The sequence below is a fragment of the Squalius cephalus genome (genome assembly GCF_949319135.1).
Source record: "Squalius cephalus genome assembly, chromosome: 16".
NCBI lineage: Eukaryota > Metazoa > Chordata > Actinopteri > Cypriniformes > Leuciscidae > Squalius > Squalius cephalus.
This window is the reverse complement of record NC_137137.1, coordinates 37,143,333-37,163,332: the sequence shown is the minus strand read 5'-3', so window position 1 is coordinate 37,163,332 and position 20,000 is coordinate 37,143,333. Positions and strand designations below refer to the sequence as shown.

The 20,000-nt window shown below is 52.6% G+C and overlaps 1 protein-coding gene across 1 annotated transcript in view; it reads left to right on the top strand.

Moving 5' to 3' along the window:
- The window catches only part of ift122 (intraflagellar transport 122 homolog (Chlamydomonas)), a 71,588-nt gene that overhangs the window by 31,687 nt on the left and 19,901 nt on the right, over nucleotides 1–20,000 (top strand). Inside the window, exons 16-19 of the mRNA XM_079896346.1 lie at nucleotides 1–25; nucleotides 11,897–12,058; nucleotides 12,258–12,424; nucleotides 12,653–12,824. The exon at nucleotides 1–25 is cut by the window's left edge and continues 29 nt beyond it. Coding sequence (XP_079752472.1) covers nucleotides 1–25; nucleotides 11,897–12,058; nucleotides 12,258–12,424; nucleotides 12,653–12,824 — 526 coding nt within the window. The remainder of the gene's footprint in view (nucleotides 26–11,896; nucleotides 12,059–12,257; nucleotides 12,425–12,652; nucleotides 12,825–20,000) is intronic.

Below are 20,000 nucleotides of genomic sequence, written 5' to 3'. Positions count from 1 at the left end.
TCTGGAGCTCATCAGCAGCATCGAAGTGAGACCCGTTACTCCCTTTATCTCATCCTTCACTAGTGACTCGTTCTTAAAATAGAAGGCATTTTCTGCTCAATAATCATTCACATTTTTAGAATTTTTTTTTAGAAAAACACATTTTTAGAAAAAAATTCACATTTTTAGAAAAACTTTAGAAAAAATTGTTGGAAGATAAATTTGTACTTTTCAAAAACATTTAGGAATCTGTATTTATACAGATACGAGACTCACGTGGAGTGTTGGACAGTTCATGCATTGAGCGCTCGCAGCTTTACTTGAGTAGATGAAGGGGGCGGAGCTATCAGAGCACATGACTAAACACACTGATACATGCTGCATTTTATTACAATCATGACAACTCTCTGAATAGTTTTAGCATGTTATTGAATTTGGCAATGCTAATAGATAGACATCAGTCCTGAAGCAGATCTGGGCAGGTGGAGCTAGGGAGGCGGAGGGTTCAGAGGACAGATCTGGGCAGGTGGAGCTGGGGAGGAGGAGGGTTCAGAGGACAGATCTGGGCAGGTGGAGCTGGGGAGGAGGAGGGGTTCAGAGGACAGATCTGGGCAGGTGGAGCTGGGGAGGAGGAGGGTTCAGAGGACAGATCTGGGCAGGTGGAGCTGGGGAGGAGGAGGGTTCAGAGGACAGATCTGGGCAGGTGGAGCTGGGGAGGCGGAGGGTTCAGAGGACAGATCTTGGCAGGTGGAGCTGGGGAGGCGGAGGGTTCAGAGGACAGATCTGGGCAGGTGGAGCTGGGGAGGAGGAGGGTTCAGAGGACAGATCTGGGCAGGTGGAGCTGGGGAGGCGGAGGGTTCAGAGGACAGATCTGGGCAGGTGGAGCTGGGGAGGAGGAGGGTTCAGAGGACAGATCTGGGCAGGTGGAGCTGGGGAGGCGGAGGGGTTCAGAGGACAGATCTGGGCAGGTGGAGCTGGGAAGGCGGAGGGTTCAGAGGACAGATCTGGGCAGGTGGAGCTGGGGAGGAGGAGGGTTCAGAGGACAGATCTGGGCAGGTGGAGCTGGGGAGGCGGAGGGGTTCAGAGGACAGATCTGGGCAGGTGGAGCTGGGGAGGCGGAGGGGTTCAGAGGACAGATCCGGGCAGGTGGAGCTGGGGAGGCGGAGGGTTCAGAGGACAGATCTGGGCAGGTGGAGCTGGGGAGGAGGAGGGTTCAGAGGACAGATCTGGGCAGGTGGAGCTGGGGAGGCGGAGGGTTCAGAGGACAGATCTGGGCAGGTGGAGCTGGGGAGGAGGAGGGTTCAGAGGACAGATCTGGGCAGGTGGAGCTGGGGAGGCGGAGGGGTTCAGAGGACAGATCTGGGCAGGTGGAGCTGGGGAGGAGGAGGGTTCAGAGGACAGATCTGGGCAGGTGGAGCTGGGGAGGCGGAGGGGTTCAGAGGACAGATCTGGGCAGGTGGAGCTGGGGAGGCGGAGGGTTCAGAGGACAGATCTGGGCAGGTGGAGCTGGGGAGGAGGAGGGTTCAGAGGACAGATCTGGGCAGGTGGAGCTGGGGAGGAGGAGGGTTCAGAGGACAGATCTGGGCAGGTGGAGCTGGGGAGGCGGAGGGTTCAGAGGACAGATCTGGGCAGGTGGAGCTGGGGAGGAGGAGGGTTCAGAGGACAGATCTGGGCAGGTGGAGCTGGGGAGGCGGAGGGGTTCAGAGGACAGATCTGGGCAGGTGGAGCTGGGGAGGCGGAGGGTTCAGAGGACAGATCTTGGCAGGTGGAGCTGGGGAGGCGGAGGGTTCAGAGGACAGATCTTGGCAGGTGGAGCTGGGGAGGTGGAGGGTTCAGAGGTCAGATCTGGGCAGGTGGAGCTGGGGAGGCGGAGGGTTCAGAGGACAGATCTGGGCAGGTGGAGCTGAGGAGGCGGAGGGTTCAGAGGTCAGATCTGGGCAGGTGGAGCTGGGGAGGCGGAGGGTTCAGAGGTCAGATCTGGGCAGGTGGAGCTGGGGAGGCGGAGGGTTCAGAGGACAGATCTGGGCAGGTGGAGCTGGGGAGGCGGAGGGTTCAGAGGACAGATCTGGGCAGGTGGAGCTGGGGAGGCGGAGGGTTCAGAGGAACTCTGAGACTGAAACACTGAACCACACTATTTAAATGATGAGCCAGCAGTCTCATTGGCTGCAGGATCAGCAGAGCCAATCAGCTTGAGCCATGCGGGTGTGTGATGTTTTAATGATGTGTGATCCGACATTATCGAGTATATCCCTCACTTTACAGAAACACAACCTTAACAATTAAGGTATCTTTTTGTTTTTAAAATCATTTCTATTATCATTCTAATCTAATATCATTTCTAGTCATCATCTAATATATTAAACTATTTATGTTTAAAACATCAGTCCTGCATGTGTAACTGCAGGTTAATTGCATTCATGTCCCACTGATCTCCATAAAACAGTCTGTGTAAATGCCACTTCAGATGCAGCTTCTGTGTTTTCTCTGCACTGCAAAGATGTGTTTTGATACTGATTTCATTTGATTGTTAACATCCCTATTGTGTCTTATTATTCTAATAGAATTTGATTTAATGCAAGGATAAAAATAAAAATTATAAATGCATTTCTGAGGTGAGGCAGCGTCAGTGACGTGTTCGGTCTCCAGAGGTCAAGACGAAGCAAACACAACACGAGAAGTGATAAAACTCTCTGCTACAAAATAACAGCTCGATGGTTTAACATTTGGAATTAGTATTGCCATTTTACAGTTGTTCTGTAAAATTATTTTTGTTATTATTTCAGATTCATTTAGTCCATTTATTATATACTGGAACAGAGCCTAATTGAATTTGTTCTTGCCTGATGATCAGCTCATTCACATGCGTTCAGAGAGAAGGGAGCCGACACGTCTGCTAATAGAGTATTATAGTGTTGAATGAAAGAAACCCAGTCAGGTTTGGAACGGGTGATGGAAGAATGTTCATGAAAAACATCAACTGTTCCTTTAAAATGCATCTGAGTTGGTGTGTGTGTGGGTGTGTGTCGTGTGTGTGTGTGTGTGTGTGATGTGATTAGGACGGCTTGTGTTCTGGGAAAGAAAGTTTGTGTTGTTCAGAAATGCTTTTGATGTCTGGAGTTATGAATGGAAACAATGAACTATTGAGTTTGTGTGTGAGGGTTTGTGTATGTGTGTGTGTGTGTTTGGGGGGGGGAGTGTGTGTGTGTGTGTGTGAGAAAGAGTTTGTGTGTGAGGTTTTGTGTGTGTGTGTGTGTGTGTGTGTGTGTGTGTGTGTGTGTGTGTGTGTGTGTGTGTGTGTGCAGAACCCCTCTTACAAATGAGAACAATAGAAGCAGTGAAACCAACAGTAGGACAACAATATGCAAGTGCTGTGACCCTTCTCAGTTTAATCCAACGCAGTACATGTTAATTTTTTTATTTTATTTTTTATAATAAAATATAATAGAAGAGAAAGTGTTAGTATTACTTACTAGTAGTACTAACTTACCAATTAGTATTGGGCGGCAGTGGCTCAGTGGTTCCTGTAGGTTGTCTACAAACCGGAAGGTTGGTGGAAGGTTCAATCCCCGGTTCCACCTGACCAAGTGTCGAGGTGTCCATGAGCAAGACACCTAACCCCAGCTGCTCCTGACGAGCTGGATGGCGCCTTGCATGGCTGACACCGCCGTCTGTGTATGAATGGGTGAATGTGAGGCATTATGTAAAGCGCTTTGGTGGCCATGGGTCTGTTGAAAGCGCTATATAAATGCAGTCCATTTACCATTTACCATTACTGTTGAAAAAGAAGCGTCTTCAGCCGTTTCTTGAAAGTGGCTATGGACTCAGCCGCTCTGGTTGAGTTAGGCAGATCATTCTTCCAGCAGGGAACAGTCCAGGTGAAGGTCCGAGAAAGAGATTTTGTGCCTCTTTGAGATGGCACCACAGGACAACTTTCGCTTGCAGCGCAAGTTTCTGGACGGCACATAAGTCTGGAGTAAAGAGTTTAGGTAGGAGGGAGCAGAGCCAGTGGTTGTTCTGTAGGCAAACGCCAGTGACTTGAATTTGATGCGAGCGGCAACTGTCAACCAGTGCAGTGTAGTGAGGAGAGGAGTGACGTGTGCTCTCTTCGGCTCGTTAAAGACCACTCTGGCTGCGGCATCTGGATCAGTTACAGAGGTGTGACAGTGATGCTGGAAGATCAGCCAGGAGAGCGTTACAATAGTCCAGTCTAGATAGAACAAGTGCCTGGACAAGGAGTTGGGTAGCTCTTATAGGAAGGGCCTGATCCTCCTAATGTTGTGCAAGGCAAATCTACATGACCGGGCAGTGCTAGCAATGTGGTCTGTGAAGTTCAATTGATCATCAATCACAACTCCAAGGTTCCTGGCTGACCTTGATGGAGTTATTGACGAGTCTAGCTGAATGGTGAAGTTGTGATGTAGTGTTGGGTTGGCCGGGACCACGAGTAGCTCTGTCTTCGCAAGGTTTAGTTGAAGGTGGTGGTCCTTCATCCAGCCAGAAATGTCTGTCTGTCAGGCTGAGATGCGAGCAGCAACCGTCGGATCGTCAGGCTGGAATGAGAGGTAGAGTTGTGTGTCATCAGCGTAGCAGTGATAGGAAAAGCCATGTTTCTGAATCACAGATCCTAGTGATGACATGTAGATGGAGAAGAGAAGCGGTCCCAGCACTGAGCCCTGAGGCACTCCAGTAGCTAGATGATGGGTCTTGGACACCTCACTCCTCTACGATACCCTGAAGGACCTACCTGAGAGGTATGACTTGAACCATTGGAGTGTGGTTCCCGAGATGCCCTTCATCTTTAGGATTGACAGAAGTGAACTTTAGGATCTGGTGGTGAACTGTGTCAAAGGCAGCAGATCCAGCCGGATGAGAACTGAGGATTTGGAAGCTGCTCTTCCCAGTCTCAGAGCTTCAGTAACCGAGAGCAGGGCAGTCTCAGTTGAGTGTCCACTTTTGAAACCAGATTGATTGTTGTCCAAGAGGTTGTTCTGTGTAAGGAAGGAAGAGATCTGGTTGAAAACAACTCGTTCAAGTGTTTTCGCAACGAATGGAAGAAGAGATACCGGTCTGTAATTTTCCAGATGTGCTGGATTTAGAGTGGGTTTCTTAAGCAGTAGGGTTACACGAGCCTGCTTAAATGCTGTGGGAAAGTTACCAGTGTGAAGAGAGGTGTTTATGATGTGTGTGAGTGCGGGCACAACTGAGGATGAAATGGCCTGAAGTAGGTTAGTGGGAATAGGATCAAGCGGACAGGTGGTAGGGCGATTGGAAAGGAGGAGATTGGAGACTTCTGCCTCTGCAAGCAGAGAGAAGGAGGGTAGAATGTGTGTGTTAGCTGGTAAAATGTGTGTGTCAGTTTGTGGATTGGTAAATTGGCAACTGATGGTGGTTGTTTTTTTTTATGAAGAATGTGGCAAAATCGTCCGCTGTTAGTGTTGATGAAGGAGGAGGAGGAGGAGGAGGAGGAGGAGGAGGGGGGTTGAGAAGAGAGGAGAAGGTTTTGAAAAGTATGTGAGAGTCTGAAGAATTGTTAATTTTGTTGTGATAGTAAGTCATTTTAGCAGGAGAGATATTAGCAGAGAAGGAAGAGAGGAGGGACTGATAAAGACCAAGGTCAGAAGGATCTTTTGATTTGCGCCTCTTCCCCTCTGCACCCCTGAGTTTAGAGCGATGTTCACGGAGAACATCAGATAGCCAGGGGGCAGAGGGTGTGGCGCGGGCGGGCCTGGAGGAAAGGGGGCAGAAGTTGTCCAAGCAGGAGGTTAAAGTGGAGAAAAGATTATCAGTTGCGCTGTTAGTATCTAGTGTTGAAAGCTGATCAGGTGGAGGAAGTGTGGATGAGACCAGAGAGGATAGGCGAGAGGGTGAGAGTGAGCGTAGGTTTCGCCGAAAGGTGACCTGTGGAGGAGTGTGTGTTGTGTTCTGGGGCAGATGACCTGTGGAGGAGTGTGTGTTGTGTTCTGTGGCAGATGACCTGTGGAGGAGTGTGTGTTGTGTTCTGGGGCAGATGACCTGTGGAGGAGTGTGTGTTGTGTTCTGAGGCAGATGACCTGTGGAGGAGTGTGTGTTGTGTTCTGAGGCAGATGACCTGTGGAGGAGTGTGTGTTGTGTTCTGAGGCAGGTGACCTGTGGAGGAGTGTGTGTTGTGTTCTGAGGCAGATGACCTGTGGAGGAGTGTGTGTTGTGTTCTGAGGCAGATGACCTGTGGAGGAGTGTGTGTTATGTTCTTGGGCAGATGACCTGTGGAGGAGTGTGTGTTGTGTTCTGAGGCAGATGACCTGTGGAGGAGTGTGTGTTGTGTTCTGAGGCAGATGACCTGTGGAGGAGTGTGTGTTGTGTTCTGGGGCAGATGACCTGTGGAGGAGTGTGTGTTGTGTTCTGGGGCAGATGACCTGTGGAGGAGTGTGTGTTGTGTTCTGAGGCAGATGACCTGTGGAGGAGTGTGTGTTGTGTTCTGAGGCAGATGACCTGTGGAGGAGTGTGTGTTGTGTTCTGGGGCAGATGACCTGTGGAGGAGTGTGTGTTGTGTTCTGGGGCAGATGACCTGTGGAGGAGTGTGTGTTGTGTTCTGAGGCAGGTGACCTGTGGAGGAGTGTGTGTTGTGTTCTGAGGCAGATGACCTGTGGAGGAGTGTGTGTTGTGTTCTGTGGCAGATGACCTGTGGAGGAGTGTGTGTTGTGTTCTGAGGCAGATGACCTGTGGAGGAGTGTGTGTTGTGTTCTGAGGCAGGTGACCTGTGGAGGAGTGTGTGTTGTGTTCTGAGGCAGATGACCTGTGGAGGAGTGTGTGTTGTGTTCTGAGGCAGATGACCTGTGGAGGAGTGTGTGTTGTGTTCTGGGGCAGATGACCTGTGGAGGAGTGTGTGTTGTGTTCTGAGGCAGGTGACCTGTGGAGGAGTGTGTGTTGTGTTCTGAGGCAGATGACCTGTGGAGGAGTGTGTGTTGTGTTCTGGGGCAGATGACCTGTGGAGGAGTGTGTGTTGTGTTCTGAGGCAGGTGACCTGTGGAGGAGTGTGTGTTGTGTTCTGAGGCAGATGACCTGTGGAGGAGTGTGTGTTGTGTTCTGTGGCAGATGACCTGTGGAGGAGTGTGTGTTGTGTTCTGGGGCAGGTGACCTGTGGAGGAGTGTGTGTTGTGTTCTGAGGCAGGTGACCTGTGGAGGAGTGTGTGTTGTGTTCTGAGGCAGATGACCTGTGGAGGAGTGTGTGTTGTGTTCTGGGGCAGGTGACCTGTGGAGGAGTGTGTGTTGTGTTCTGAGGCAGGTGACCTGTGGAGGAGTGTGTGTTGTGTTCTGAGGCAGATGACCTGTGGAGGAGTGTGTGTTGTGTTCTGAGGCAGATGACCTGTGGAGGAGTGTGTGTTGTGTTCTGAGGCAGGTGACCTGTGGAGGAGTGTGTGTTGTGTTCTGGGGCAGATGACCTGTGGAGGAGTGTGTGTTGTGTTCTGAGGCAGGTGACCTGTGGAGGAGTGTGTGTTGTGTTCTGAGGCAGATGACCTGTGGAGGAGTGTGTGTTGTGTTCTGGGGCAGATGACCTGTGGAGGAGTGTGTGTTGTGTTCTGAGGCAGATGACCTGTGGAGGAGTGTGTGTTGTGTTCTGAGGCAGGTGACCTGTGGAGGAGTGTGTGTTGTGTTCTGGGGCAGATGACCTGTGGAGGAGTGTGTGTTGTGTTCTGAGGCAGATGACCTGTGGAGGAGTGTGTGTTGTGTTCTGGGGCAGATGACCTGTGGAGGAGTGTGTGTTGTGTTCTGAGGCAGATGACCTGTGGAGGAGTGTGTGTTGTGTTCTGTGGCAGATGACCTGTGGAGGAGTGTGTGTTGTGTTCTGAGGCAGATGACCTGTGGAGGAGTGTGTGTTGTGTTCTGAGGCAGGTGACCTGTGGAGGAGTGTGTGTTGTGTTCTGGGGCAGATGACCTGTGGAGGAGTGTGTGTTGTGTTCTGAGGCAGATGACCTGTGAAGGAGTGTGTGTTGTGTTCTGAGGCAGATGACCTGTGGAGGAGTGTGTGTTGTGTTCTGAGGCAGATGACCTGTGGAGGAGTGTGTGTTGTGTTCTGAGGCAGATGACCTGTGGAGGAGTGTGTGTTGTGTTCTGGGGCAGATGACCTGTGGAGGAGTGTGTGTTGTGTTCTGGGGCAGATGACCTGTGGAGGAGTGTGTGTTGTGTTCTGAGGCAGATGACCTGTGGAGGAGTGTGTGTTGTGTTCTGAGGCAGATGACCTGTGGAGGAGTGTGTGTTGTGTTCTGAGGCAGATGACCTGTGGAGGAGTGTGTGTTGTGTTCTGGGGCAGATGACCTGTGGAGGAGTGTGTGTTGTGTTCTGGGGCAGATGACCTGTGGAGGAGTGTGTGTTGTGTTCTGAGGCAGGTGACCTGTGGAGGAGTGTGTGTTGTGTTCTGAGGCAGATGACCTGTGGAGGAGTGTGTGTTGTGTTCTGGGGCAGATGACCTGTGGAGGAGTGTGTGTTGTGTTCTGAGGCAGATGACCTGTGGAGGAGTGTGTGTTGTGTTCTGAGGCAGATGACCTGTGGAGGAGTGTGTGTTGTGTTCTGAGGCAGATGACCTGTGGAGGAGTGTGTGTTGTGTTCTGAGGCAGGTGACCTGTGGAGGAGTGTGTGTTGTGTTCTGAGGTAGATGACCTGTGGAGGAGTGTGTGTTGTGTTCTGAGGCAGATGACCTGTGGAGGAGTGTGTGTTGTGTTCTGGGGCAGATGACCTGTGGAGGAGTGTGTGTTGTGTTCTGGGGCAGATGACCTGTGGAGGAGTGTGTGTTGTGTTCTGGGGCAGATGACCTGTGGAGGAGTGTGTGTTGTGTTCTGAGGCAGATGACCTGTGGAGGAGTGTGTGTTGTGTTCTGGGGCAGGTGACCTGTGGAGGAGTGTGTGTTGTGTTCTGAGGCAGATGACCTGTGGAGGAGTGTGTGTTGTGTTCTGAGGCAGATGACCTGTGGAGGAGTGTGTGTTGTGTTCTGGGGCAGATGACCTGTGGAGGAGTGTGTGTTGTGTTCTGTGGCAGATGACCTGTGGAGGAGTGTGTTGTGTTCTGAGGCAGGTGACCTGTGGAGGAGTGTGTGTTGTGTTCTGGGGCAGATGACCTGTGGAGGAGTGTGTGTTGTGTTCTGGGGCAGGTGACCTGTGGAGGAGTGTGTGTTGTGTTCTGGGGCAGGTGACCTGTGGAGGAGTGTGTGTTGTGTTCTGGGGCAGGTGACCTGTGGAGGAGTGTGTGTTGTGTTCTGGGGCAGATGACCTGTGGAGGAGTGTGTGTTGTGTTCTGAGGCAGATGACCTGTGGAGGAGTGTGTGTTGTGTTCTGAGGCAGATGACCTGTGGAGGAGTGTGTGTTGTGTTCTGAGGCAGATGACCTGTGGAGGAGTGTGTGTTGTGTTCTGGGGCAGGTGACCTGTGGAGGAGTGTGTGTTGTGTTCTGGGGCAGGTGACCTGTGGAGGAGTGTGTGTTGTGTTCTGAGGCAGATGACCTGTGGAGGAGTGTGTGTTGTGTTCTGGGGCAGATGACCTGTGGAGGAGTGTGTGTTGTGTTCTGGGGCAGATGACCTGTGGAGGAGTGTGTGTTGTGTTCTGGGGCAGGTGACCTGTGGAGGAGTGTGTGTTGTGTTCTGAGGCAGATGACCTGTGGAGGAGTGTGTGTTGTGTTCTGAGGCAGATGACCTGTGGAGGAGTGTGTGTTGTGTTCTGGGGCAGATGACCTGTGGAGGAGTGTGTGTTGTGTTCTGAGGCAGATGACCTGTGGAGGAGTGTGTGTTGTGTTCTGAGGCAGATGACCTGTGGAGGAGTGTGTGTTGTGTTCTGTGGCAGATGACCTGTGGAGGAGTGTGTGTTGTGTTCTGGGGCAGATGACCTGTGGAGGAGTGTGTGTTGTGTTCTGGGGCAGATGACCTGTGGAGGAGTGTGTGTTGTGTTCTGGGGCAGATGACCTGTGGAGGAGTGTGTGTTGTGTTCTGAGGCAGGTGACCTGTGGAGGAGTGTGTGTTGTGTTCTGGGGCAGATGACCTGTGGAGGAGTGTGTGTTGTGTTCTGGGGCAGATGACCTGTGGAGGAGTGTGTGTTGTGTTCTGGGGCAGATGACCTGTGGAGGAGTGTGTGTTGTGTTCTGGGGCAGATGACCTGTGGAGGAGTGTGTGTTGTGTTCTGAGGCAGATGACCTGTGGAGGAGTGTGTGTTGTGTTCTGGGGCAGATGACCTGTGGAGGAGTGTGTGTTGTGTTCTGGGGCAGATGACCTGTGGAGGAGTGTGTGTTGTGTTCTGGGGCAGATGACCTGTGGAGGAGTGTGTGTTGTGTTCTGGGGCAGATGACCTGTGGAGGAGTGTTTGTTGTGTTCTGGGGCAGATGACCTGTGGAGGAGTGTGTGTTGTGTTCTGGGGCAGATGACCTGTGGAGGAGTGTGTGTTGTGTTCTGGGGCAGATGACCTGTGGAGGAGTGTGTGTTGTGTTCTGAGGCAGATGACCTGTGGAGGAGTGTGTGTTGTGTTCTGAGGCAGATGACCTCTGGAGGAGTGTGTGTTGTGTTCTGGGGCAGGTGACCTGTGGAGGAGTGTGTTGTGTTCTGTGGCAGATGACCTGTGGAGGAGTGTGTGTTGTGTTCTGAGGCAGATGACCTGTGGAGGAGTGTGTGTTGTGTTCTGAGGCAGATGACCTGTGGAGGAGTGTGTGTTGTGTTCTGAGGCAGATGACCTGTGGAGGAGTGTGTTGTGTTCTGTGGCAGATGACCTGTGGAGGAGTGTGTGTTGTGTTCTGAGGCAGATGACCTGTGGAGGAGTGTGTGTTGTGTTCTGGGGCAGATGACCTGTGGAGGAGTGTGTTGTGTTCTGGGGCAGATGACCTGTGGAGGAGTGTGTGTTGTGTTCTGGGGCAGATGACCTGTGGAGGAGTGTGTGTTGTGTTCTGGGGCAGATGACCTGTGGAGGAGTGTGTGTTGTGTTCTGGGGCAGATGACCTGTGGAGGAGTGTGTGTTGTGTTCTGTGGCAGGTGACCTGTGGAGGAGTGTGTGTTGTGTTCTGGGGCAGGTTGATGTTGAGAGTGAGGAGTGTGTGTTGTGTTCTGTGGCAGATGACCAGTGGAGGAGTGTGTGTTGTGTTCTGTGGCAGATGACCAGTGGAGGAGTGTGTGTTGTGTTCTGGGGCAGGTGACCTGTGGAGGAGTGTGTGTTGTGTTCTGTGGCAGATGACCAGTGGAGGAGTGTGTGTTGTGTTCTGTGGCAGATGACCCGTGGAGGAGTGTGTGTTGTGTTCTGAGGCAGGTGACCTGTGGAGGAGTGTGTGTTGTGTTCTGAGGCAGGTTGAGGTTGAGAGTGAGGAGTGATCTGAGGTTTGCAGTGGAGTGGCCAGTGTATGGTCAGTGGAGCAGTAGCGTGTGTAAATGAGGTCTATTGGTCACCTGATCTGTGAGTAGCCGCAGTAGATACTCGCTTGAGGTCGAATGAGGCGAGCAGAGTGTGGAAATCAGCAGCCTGAGGCTTTTCTAGGTGCATGTTGAAGTCTCCAAGAACTATGAGAAGAGTTCCATCCTCAGGGAAGGATGAGAGTAGCACATCAAGCTCCTCCAAGAAACTGCCGAGCTGACCTGGGGGACGATATACAACTACAAAATGGATTTAAATAGGGCTAGTGATGGTAATTGAATGTGATTCAAATGAGCTGTTGTCTCACAGAGGTGGTAAACGATCAAATTTCCAATCGTTTGAGATGAGCAGATGTTCATCTCTCTGTGTGTGTGTGTGTGCAGGAGAGGAAGAGGAGGGGTGAGAGTGATCACCAGCTCTTCCTCGCAGATGTTCATCTCTGTGTGTGTGTGTGTGTGTGTGTGTGTGTGTCCAGGAGAGGAAGAGGAGGGGTGAGAGTGATCACCAGCTCTTCCTCGCAGATGTTCATCTCTGTGTGTGTGTGTGTGTGTGTGTGTGTGTGTCCAGGAGAGGAAGAGGAGGGGTGAGAGTGATCACCAGCTCTTCCTCGCAGATGTTCATGCGTATCAGGGCAAGTTCCACGAGGCCGCCAGACTCTACCGGAGGAGCGGGCAGGACAGCCGAGCGCTCAGCATGTACACCGACCTGCGCATGTTTGAGTACGCCAAGGTGTGTGACGCATACCACTGTCGAATATGTGTGTGTGTGTGTGTGTGTGTGTCTGGTCTGTCTGTATGCACATGAGTCACAGACTCTTTCTGTCAGCGTAATTTATAGAACAGTCTGTTTAACTGCTCTGCACTTACATTAAACAATCAAGCACTTGATATTAAGTATTCACTCTGTGTGTGTGTGTGTGTGTGTGAAGGACTTCCTCGGCTCAGCGGATCCCAAGGACAGTAAACTGCTGATGAAGAAGCAGGCTGACTGGGCGAAGAACAGCCGAGAGCCGAGAGCGGCGGCAGACATGTACCTGACAGCAGGAGAACACATGAAGGCCATCGAGATCATCGGGGAGCATGGCTGGATGGACATGTGAGACACACACACACACACACACACACACACACACACACACACATCGATTATAGATAGTGTACAGTAAACATTTTCCGCTGCCTTTTACCAGAAACTTCACCAGCTGTATTTGAATAATGAAATACTTCATTCAACACATAATGATTTAAAGCACAGATACAGCGTGTGTAAATGAACTCATTGTATTTTATACAGACTAGCGTAAAGCCTCCTCTGTGTCTCTAGGCTGATGGATGTGGCCCGTAAACTGGATAAAGCCGAGCGCGAGCCGCTGTCCAGATGCGCTGTGTTCTTCAAGAAGTTCGATCACCACGGTTACGCCGCTGAGATCTATAATAAAATGGGTGATCTGAAGGCACTGGTGCAGCTTCATGTGGACACGAGACACTGGGATGAGGTGTGTGTGTGCGTGTGTGTGTGTGTGTGTGTGTGTTTTTACAATACAAACTATTGTTTCAAATCAGCTTTACAGTGATAACAGGAAAATTATGCAACAAAATTTGTTTCCAGAAGTAAATAGCATCACAGTCCAGCTTAAGTAAGTTCAGTGATGGTTCATTTCTGTTGTAAATTATTTTATTAATTTACTTCATTTATACATATAGCCGCTCTGGAGAAAACCGTGGTGTCATCGTCCAGCTCAGTTCAGTTCTCATGTAATGGTGTCAGTGCAGGAGATCAATAATATTGTTGAATATTAAATGTCCTCAACTAAGCAAGCCAAAAGCCAAAGACGACAGTGGCAAGGAACCAAAACTCCATCAGTGAAAGAATGGACATAAACCTTGGGAGAACTCAGACTCAGTCGATCAGTTCTCCTCTGGCCAACGAGCGAACAGTGTGTGATTATGATCCAGGCAGCATTACAGGTCAGAAGTCAGATTGGATCAGAACATTCAGAATATTATCCAGTTCCCTCTGGTTGATCTAGAATAACAGAAGAACTGTAGAATCAACTGAAGAGCTGTAATCACAATGTAGATTATAGTGTACAAATACATTGTAAATGTAGTTTCTTAGTTGTTCTCTTTTCAATCCTTGGTTATTTGAGCTTTTACAGCACTTTGGTCAGTCCTGTGGCTGTTTTAAATGTGCTTTATAAATAAAAGAACTGGACTGAAAATCAAAGTCACGCCAGTATAGAGACGAGTTTGTTTAGGATCAGTGCCGATGGCTGTTAGGTCAATGAGGCCTTCACAGGGGACAGTCTAGTTTACACAATCTCTGCTGACACTTCAGGGATGCGTTGTGGTCGTGTCTAGGCGCAGGTCCTCCATCTGATCTGGATACGGCCCGGATCCGGCTGACTACATCATGCGTTGTGGTCGTGTCTAGACGCAGGTCCTCCATCTGATCTGGATACGGCCTGGATCCGGCTGACTACATCATGCGTTGTGGTAGTGTCTAGGCGCAGGTCCTCCATCTGATCTGGATACGGCCCGGATCCGGCTGACTACATCATGCGTTGTGGTCGTGTCTAGACGCAGGTCCTCCATCTGATCTGGATACGGCCCAGATCCGGCTGACTACATCATGCGTTGTGGTCGTGTCTAGGTGCAGGTCCTCCATCTGATCTGGATACGGCCCGGATCCGGCTGACTACATCATGCGTTGTGGTCGTGTCTAGGCGCAGGTCCTCCATCTGATCTGGATACGGCCCGGATCCGGCTGACTACATCATGAGTTGTGGTCGTGTCTAGACGCAGGTCCTCCATCTGATCTGGATACGGCCCGGATCCGGCTGACTACATCATGTGTTGTGGTCGTGTCTAGACGCAGGTCCTCCATCTGATCTGGATACGGCCCGGATCCGGCTGACTACATCATGCGTTGTGGTCGTGTCTAGGCGCAGGTCCTCCATCTGATCTGGATACGGCCTGGATCCGGCTGACTACATCATGCGTTGTGGTCGTGTCTAGGCGCAGGTCCTCCATCTGATCTGGATACGGCCCGGATCCGGCTGACTACATCATGCGTTGTGGTCGTGTCTAGGCGCAGGTCCTCCATCTGATCTGGATACGGCCCGGATCCGGCTGACTACATCATGCGTTGTGGTCGTGTCTAGACGCAGGTCCTCCATCTGATCTGGATACGGCCCGGATCCGGCTGACTACATCATGCGTTGTGGTCGTGTCTAGGCACAGGTCCTCCATCTGATCTGGATACGGCCCGGATCCGGCTGACTACATCATGTGTTGTGGTCGTGTCTAGGCGCAGGTCCTCCATCTGATCTGGATACGGCCTGGATCCGGCTGACTACATCATGCGTTGTGGTCGTGTCTAGGCGCAGGTCCTCCATCTGATCTGGATACGGCCCGTATCCGGCTGACTACATCATGCGTTGTGGTCGTGTCTAGACGCAGGTCCTCCATCTGATCTGGATACGGCCCGGATCCGGCTGACTACATCATGTGTTGTGGTCGTGTCTAGACGCAGGTCCTCCATCTGATCTGGATACGGCCCGGATCCGGCTGACTACATCATGCGTTGTGGTCGTGTCTAGGCGCAGGTCCTCCATCTGATCTGGATACGCCCCGGATCCGGCTGACTACATCATGCGTTGTGGTCGTGTCTAGGCACAGGTCCTCCATCTGATCTGGATACGGCCCGGATCCGGCTGACTACATCATGCGTTGTGGTCGTGTCTAGGCGCAGGTCCACCATCTGATCTGGATACGGCCCGGATCCGGCTGACTACATCATGCGTTGTGGTCGTGTCTAGGCGCAGGTCCTCCATCTGATCTGGATACGGCCTGGATCCGGCTGACTACATCATGCGTTGTGGTCGTGTCTAGGCGCAGGTCCACCATCTGATCTGGATACGGCCCGGATCCGGCTGACTACATCATGCGTTGTGGTCGTGTCTAGGCGCAGGTCCTCCATCTGATCTGGATACGCCCCGGATCCGGCTGACTACATCATGCGTTGTGGTCGTGTCTAGGCGCAGGTCCACCATCTGATCTGGATACGGCCCGGATCCGGCTGACTACATCATGCGTTGTGGTCGTGTCTAGGCGCAGGTCCTCCATCTGATCTGGATACGGCCTGGATCCGGCTGACTACATCATGCGTTGTGGTCGTGTCTATGCGCAGGTCCTCCATCTGATCTGGATACGGCCTGGATCCGGCTGACTACATCATGCGTTGTGGTCGTGTCTAGACGCAGGTCCTCCATCTGATCTGGATACGGCCTGGATCCGGCTGACTACATCATGCGTTGTGGTCGTGTCTAGACGCAGGTCCTCCATCTGATCTGGATACGGCCTGGATCCGGCTGACTACATCATGTGTTGTGGTCGTGTCTAGACGCATGTCCTCCATCTGATCTGGATCCGGCTGACTACATCATGCGTTGTGGTCGTGTCTAGACGCATGTCCTCCATCTGATCTGGATCCGGCTGACTACATCATGTGTTGTGGTCGTGTCTAGGCGCAGGTCCTCCATCTGATCTGGATCCGGTCTGGATCCGGCTGACTACATCATGCGTTGTGGTCGTGTCTAGACGCATGTCCTCCATCTGATCTGGATCCGGCTGACTACATCATGCGTTGTGGTCGTGTCTAGACACATGTCCTCCATCTGATCTGGATCCGGCTGACTACATCATGTGTTGTGGTCGTGTCTAGGCGCAGGTCCTCCATCTGATCTGGATACGGCCCGTATCCGGCTGACTACATCATGCGTTGTGGTCGTGTCTAGACGCAGGTCCTCCATCTGATCTGGATACGGCCCGGATCCGGCTGACTACATCATGTGTTGTGGTCGTGTCTAGACGCAGGTCCTCCATCTGATCTGGATACGGCCCGGATCCGGCTGACTACATCATGCGTTGTGGTCGTGTCTAGGCGCAGGTCCTCCATCTGATCTGGATACGCCCCGGATCCGGCTGACTACATCATGCGTTGTGGTCGTGTCTAGGCACAGGTCCTCCATCTGATCTGGATACGGCCCGGATCCGGCTGACTACATCATGCGTTGTGGTCGTGTCTAGGCGCAGGTCCACCATCTGATCTGGATACGGCCCGGATCCGGCTGACTACATCATGCGTTGTGGTCGTGTCTAGGCGCAGGTCCTCCATCTGATCTGGATACGGCCTGGATCCGGCTGACTACATCATGCGTTGTGGTCGTGTCTAGGCGCAGGTCCACCATCTGATCTGGATACGGCCCGGATCCGGCTGACTACATCATGCGTTGTGGTCGTGTCTAGGCGCAGGTCCTCCATCTGATCTGGATACGCCCCGGATCCGGCTGACTACATCATGCGTTGTGGTCGTGTCTAGGCGCAGGTCCACCATCTGATCTGGATACGGCCCGGATCCGGCTGACTACATCATGCGTTGTGGTCGTGTCTAGGCGCAGGTCCTCCATCTGATCTGGATACGGCCTGGATCCGGCTGACTACATCATGCGTTGTGGTCGTGTCTATGCGCAGGTCCTCCATCTGATCTGGATACGGCCTGGATCCGGCTGACTACATCATGCGTTGTGGTCGTGTCTAGACGCAGGTCCTCCATCTGATCTGGATACGGCCTGGATCCGGCTGACTACATCATGCGTTGTGGTCGTGTCTAGACGCAGGTCCTCCATCTGATCTGGATACGGCCTGGATCCGGCTGACTACATCATGTGTTGTGGTCGTGTCTAGACGCATGTCCTCCATCTGATCTGGATCCGGCTGACTACATCATGCGTTGTGGTCGTGTCTAGACGCATGTCCTCCATCTGATCTGGATCCGGCTGACTACATCATGTGTTGTGGTCGTGTCTAGGCGCAGGTCCTCCATCTGATCTGGATCCGGTCTGGATCCGGCTGACTACATCATGCGTTGTGGTCGTGTCTAGACGCATGTCCTCCATCTGATCTGGATCCGGCTGACTACATCATGCGTTGTGGTCGTGTCTAGACACATGTCCTCCATCTGATCTGGATCCGGCTGACTACATCATGTGTTGTGGTCGTGTCTAGGCGCAGGTCCTCCATCTGATCTGGATACGGCCTGGATCCGGCTGACTACATCATGCGTTGTGGTCGTGTCTAGGCGCAGGTCCTCCATCTGATCTGGATACGGCCCGGATCCGGCTGACTACATCATGCGTTGTGGTCGTGTCTAGACGCAGGTCCTCCATCTGATCTGGATACGGCCCGGATCCGGCTGACTACATCATGTGTTGTGGTCGTGTCTAGACGCAGGTCCTCCATCTGATCTGGATACGGCCCGGATCCGGCTGACTACATCATGCGTTGTGGTCGTGTCTAGGCGCAGGTCCTCCATCTGATCTGGATACGCCCCGGATCCGGCTGACTACATCATGCGTTGTGGTCGTGTCTAGGCACAGGTCCTCCATCTGATCTGGATACGGCCCGGATCCGGCTGACTACATCATGCGTTGTGGTCGTGTCTAGGCGCAGGTCCTCCATCTGATCTGGATACGGCCTGGATCCGGCTGACTACATCATGCGTTGTGGTCGTGTCTATGCGCAGGTCCTCCATCTGATCTGGATACGGCCTGGATCCGGCTGACTACATCATGCGTTGTGGTCGTGTCTAGACGCAGGTCCTCCATCTGATCTGGATACGGCCTGGATCCGGCTGACTACATCATGCGTTGTGGTCGTGTCTATGCGCAGGTCCTCCATCTGATCTGGATACGGCCTGGATCCGGCTGACTACATCATGCGTTGTGGTCGTGTCTAGACGCAGGTCCTCCATCTGATCTGGATACGGCCTGGATCCGGCTGACTACATCATGTGTTGTGGTCGTGTCTAGACGCATGTCCTCCATCTGATCTGGATCCGGCTGACTACATCATGCGTTGTGGTCGTGTCTAGACGCATGTCCTCCATCTGATCTGGATCCGGCTGACTACATCATGTGTTGTGGTCGTGTCTAGGCGCAGGTCCTCCATCTGATCTGGATCCGGTCTGGATCCGGCTGACTACATCATGCGTTGTGGTCGTGTCTAGACGCAGGTCCTCCATCTGATCTGGATACGGCCTGGATCCGGCTGACTACATCATGTGTTGTGGTCGTGTCTAGACGCATGTCCTCCATCTGATCTGGATCCGGCTGACTACATCATGCGTTGTGGTCGTGTCTAGACGCATGTCCTCCATCTGATCTGGATCCGGCTGACTACATCATGTGTTGTGGTCGTGTCTAGGCGCAGGTCCTCCATCTGATCTGGATCCGGTCTGGATCCGGCTGACTACATCATGCGTTGTGGTCGTGTCTAGGCGCAGGTCCTCCATCTGATCTGGATACGGCCTGGATCCGGCTGACTACATCATGCGTTGTGGTCGTGTCTAGGCGCAGGTCCTCCATCTGATCTAGATACGGCCCGGATCCGGCTGACTGCATCATGCGTTGTGGTAGTGTCTAGGCGCAGGTCCTCCATCTGATCTGGATATGGCCCGGATCCGCCTGACTACATCATGCGTTGTGGTCGTGTCTAGGCGCAGGTCCTCCATCTGATCTGGATACGGCCCGGATCCGGCTGACTACATCATGCGTTGTGGTCGTGTCTAGGCGCAGGTCCTCCATCTGATCTGGATCCTGTCTGGATCCGGCTGACTACATCATGCGTTGTGGTAGTGTCTAGGCGCAGGTCCTCCATCTGATCTGGATATGGCCCGGATCCGCCTGACTACATCATGCGTTGTGGTCGTGTCTAGACGCAGGTCCTCCATCTGATCTGTGTACGGCCTGGATCCGGCTGACTACATCATGCGTTGTGGTCGTGTCTAGACGCAGGTCCTCCATCTGATCTGGATCCGGTCTGGATCCGGCTGACTACATCATGCGTTGTGGTCGTGTCTAGACGCAGGTCCTCCATCTGATCTGGATCCGGTCTGGATCCGGCTGACTACATCATGCGTTGTGGTCGTGTCTAGACGCAGGTCCTCCATCTGATCTGGATCCGGTCTGGATCCGGTTGACTACATCATGCGTTGTGGTCATGTCTAGGCGCAGGTCCTCCATCTGATCTGGATGCGGCCCGGATCCGGCTGACTACATCATGCGTTGTGGTCGTGTCTAGGCGCAGGTCCACCATCTGATCTGGATACGGCTCGGATCCGGCTGACTACATCATGCGTTGTGGTCGTGTCTAGGCGCAGGTCCTCCATCTGATCTGGATACGGTCTGGATCGGGCTGACTACATCATGCGTTGTGGTCGTGTCTAGGCGCAGGTCCACCATCTGATCTGGATACGGCCCGGATCCGGCTGACTACATCATGCGTTGTGGTCGTGTCTAGGCGCAGGTCCTCCATCTGATCTGGATCCGGTCTGGATCCGGCTGACTACATCATGCGTTGTGGTCGTGTCTAGGCGCAGGTCCTCCATCTGATCTGGATCCGGCCTGGATCCGGCTGACTACATCATGCGTTGTGGTCGTGTCTAGGCGCAGGTCCTCCATCTGATCTGGATACGGCCCGGATCCGGCTGACTGCATCATGCGTTGTGGTCGTGTCTAGGCGCAGGTCCTCCATCTGATCTGGATACGGCCTGGATCCGGCTGACTACATCATGCGTTGTGGTCGTGTCTAGGCGCAGATCCTCCATCTGA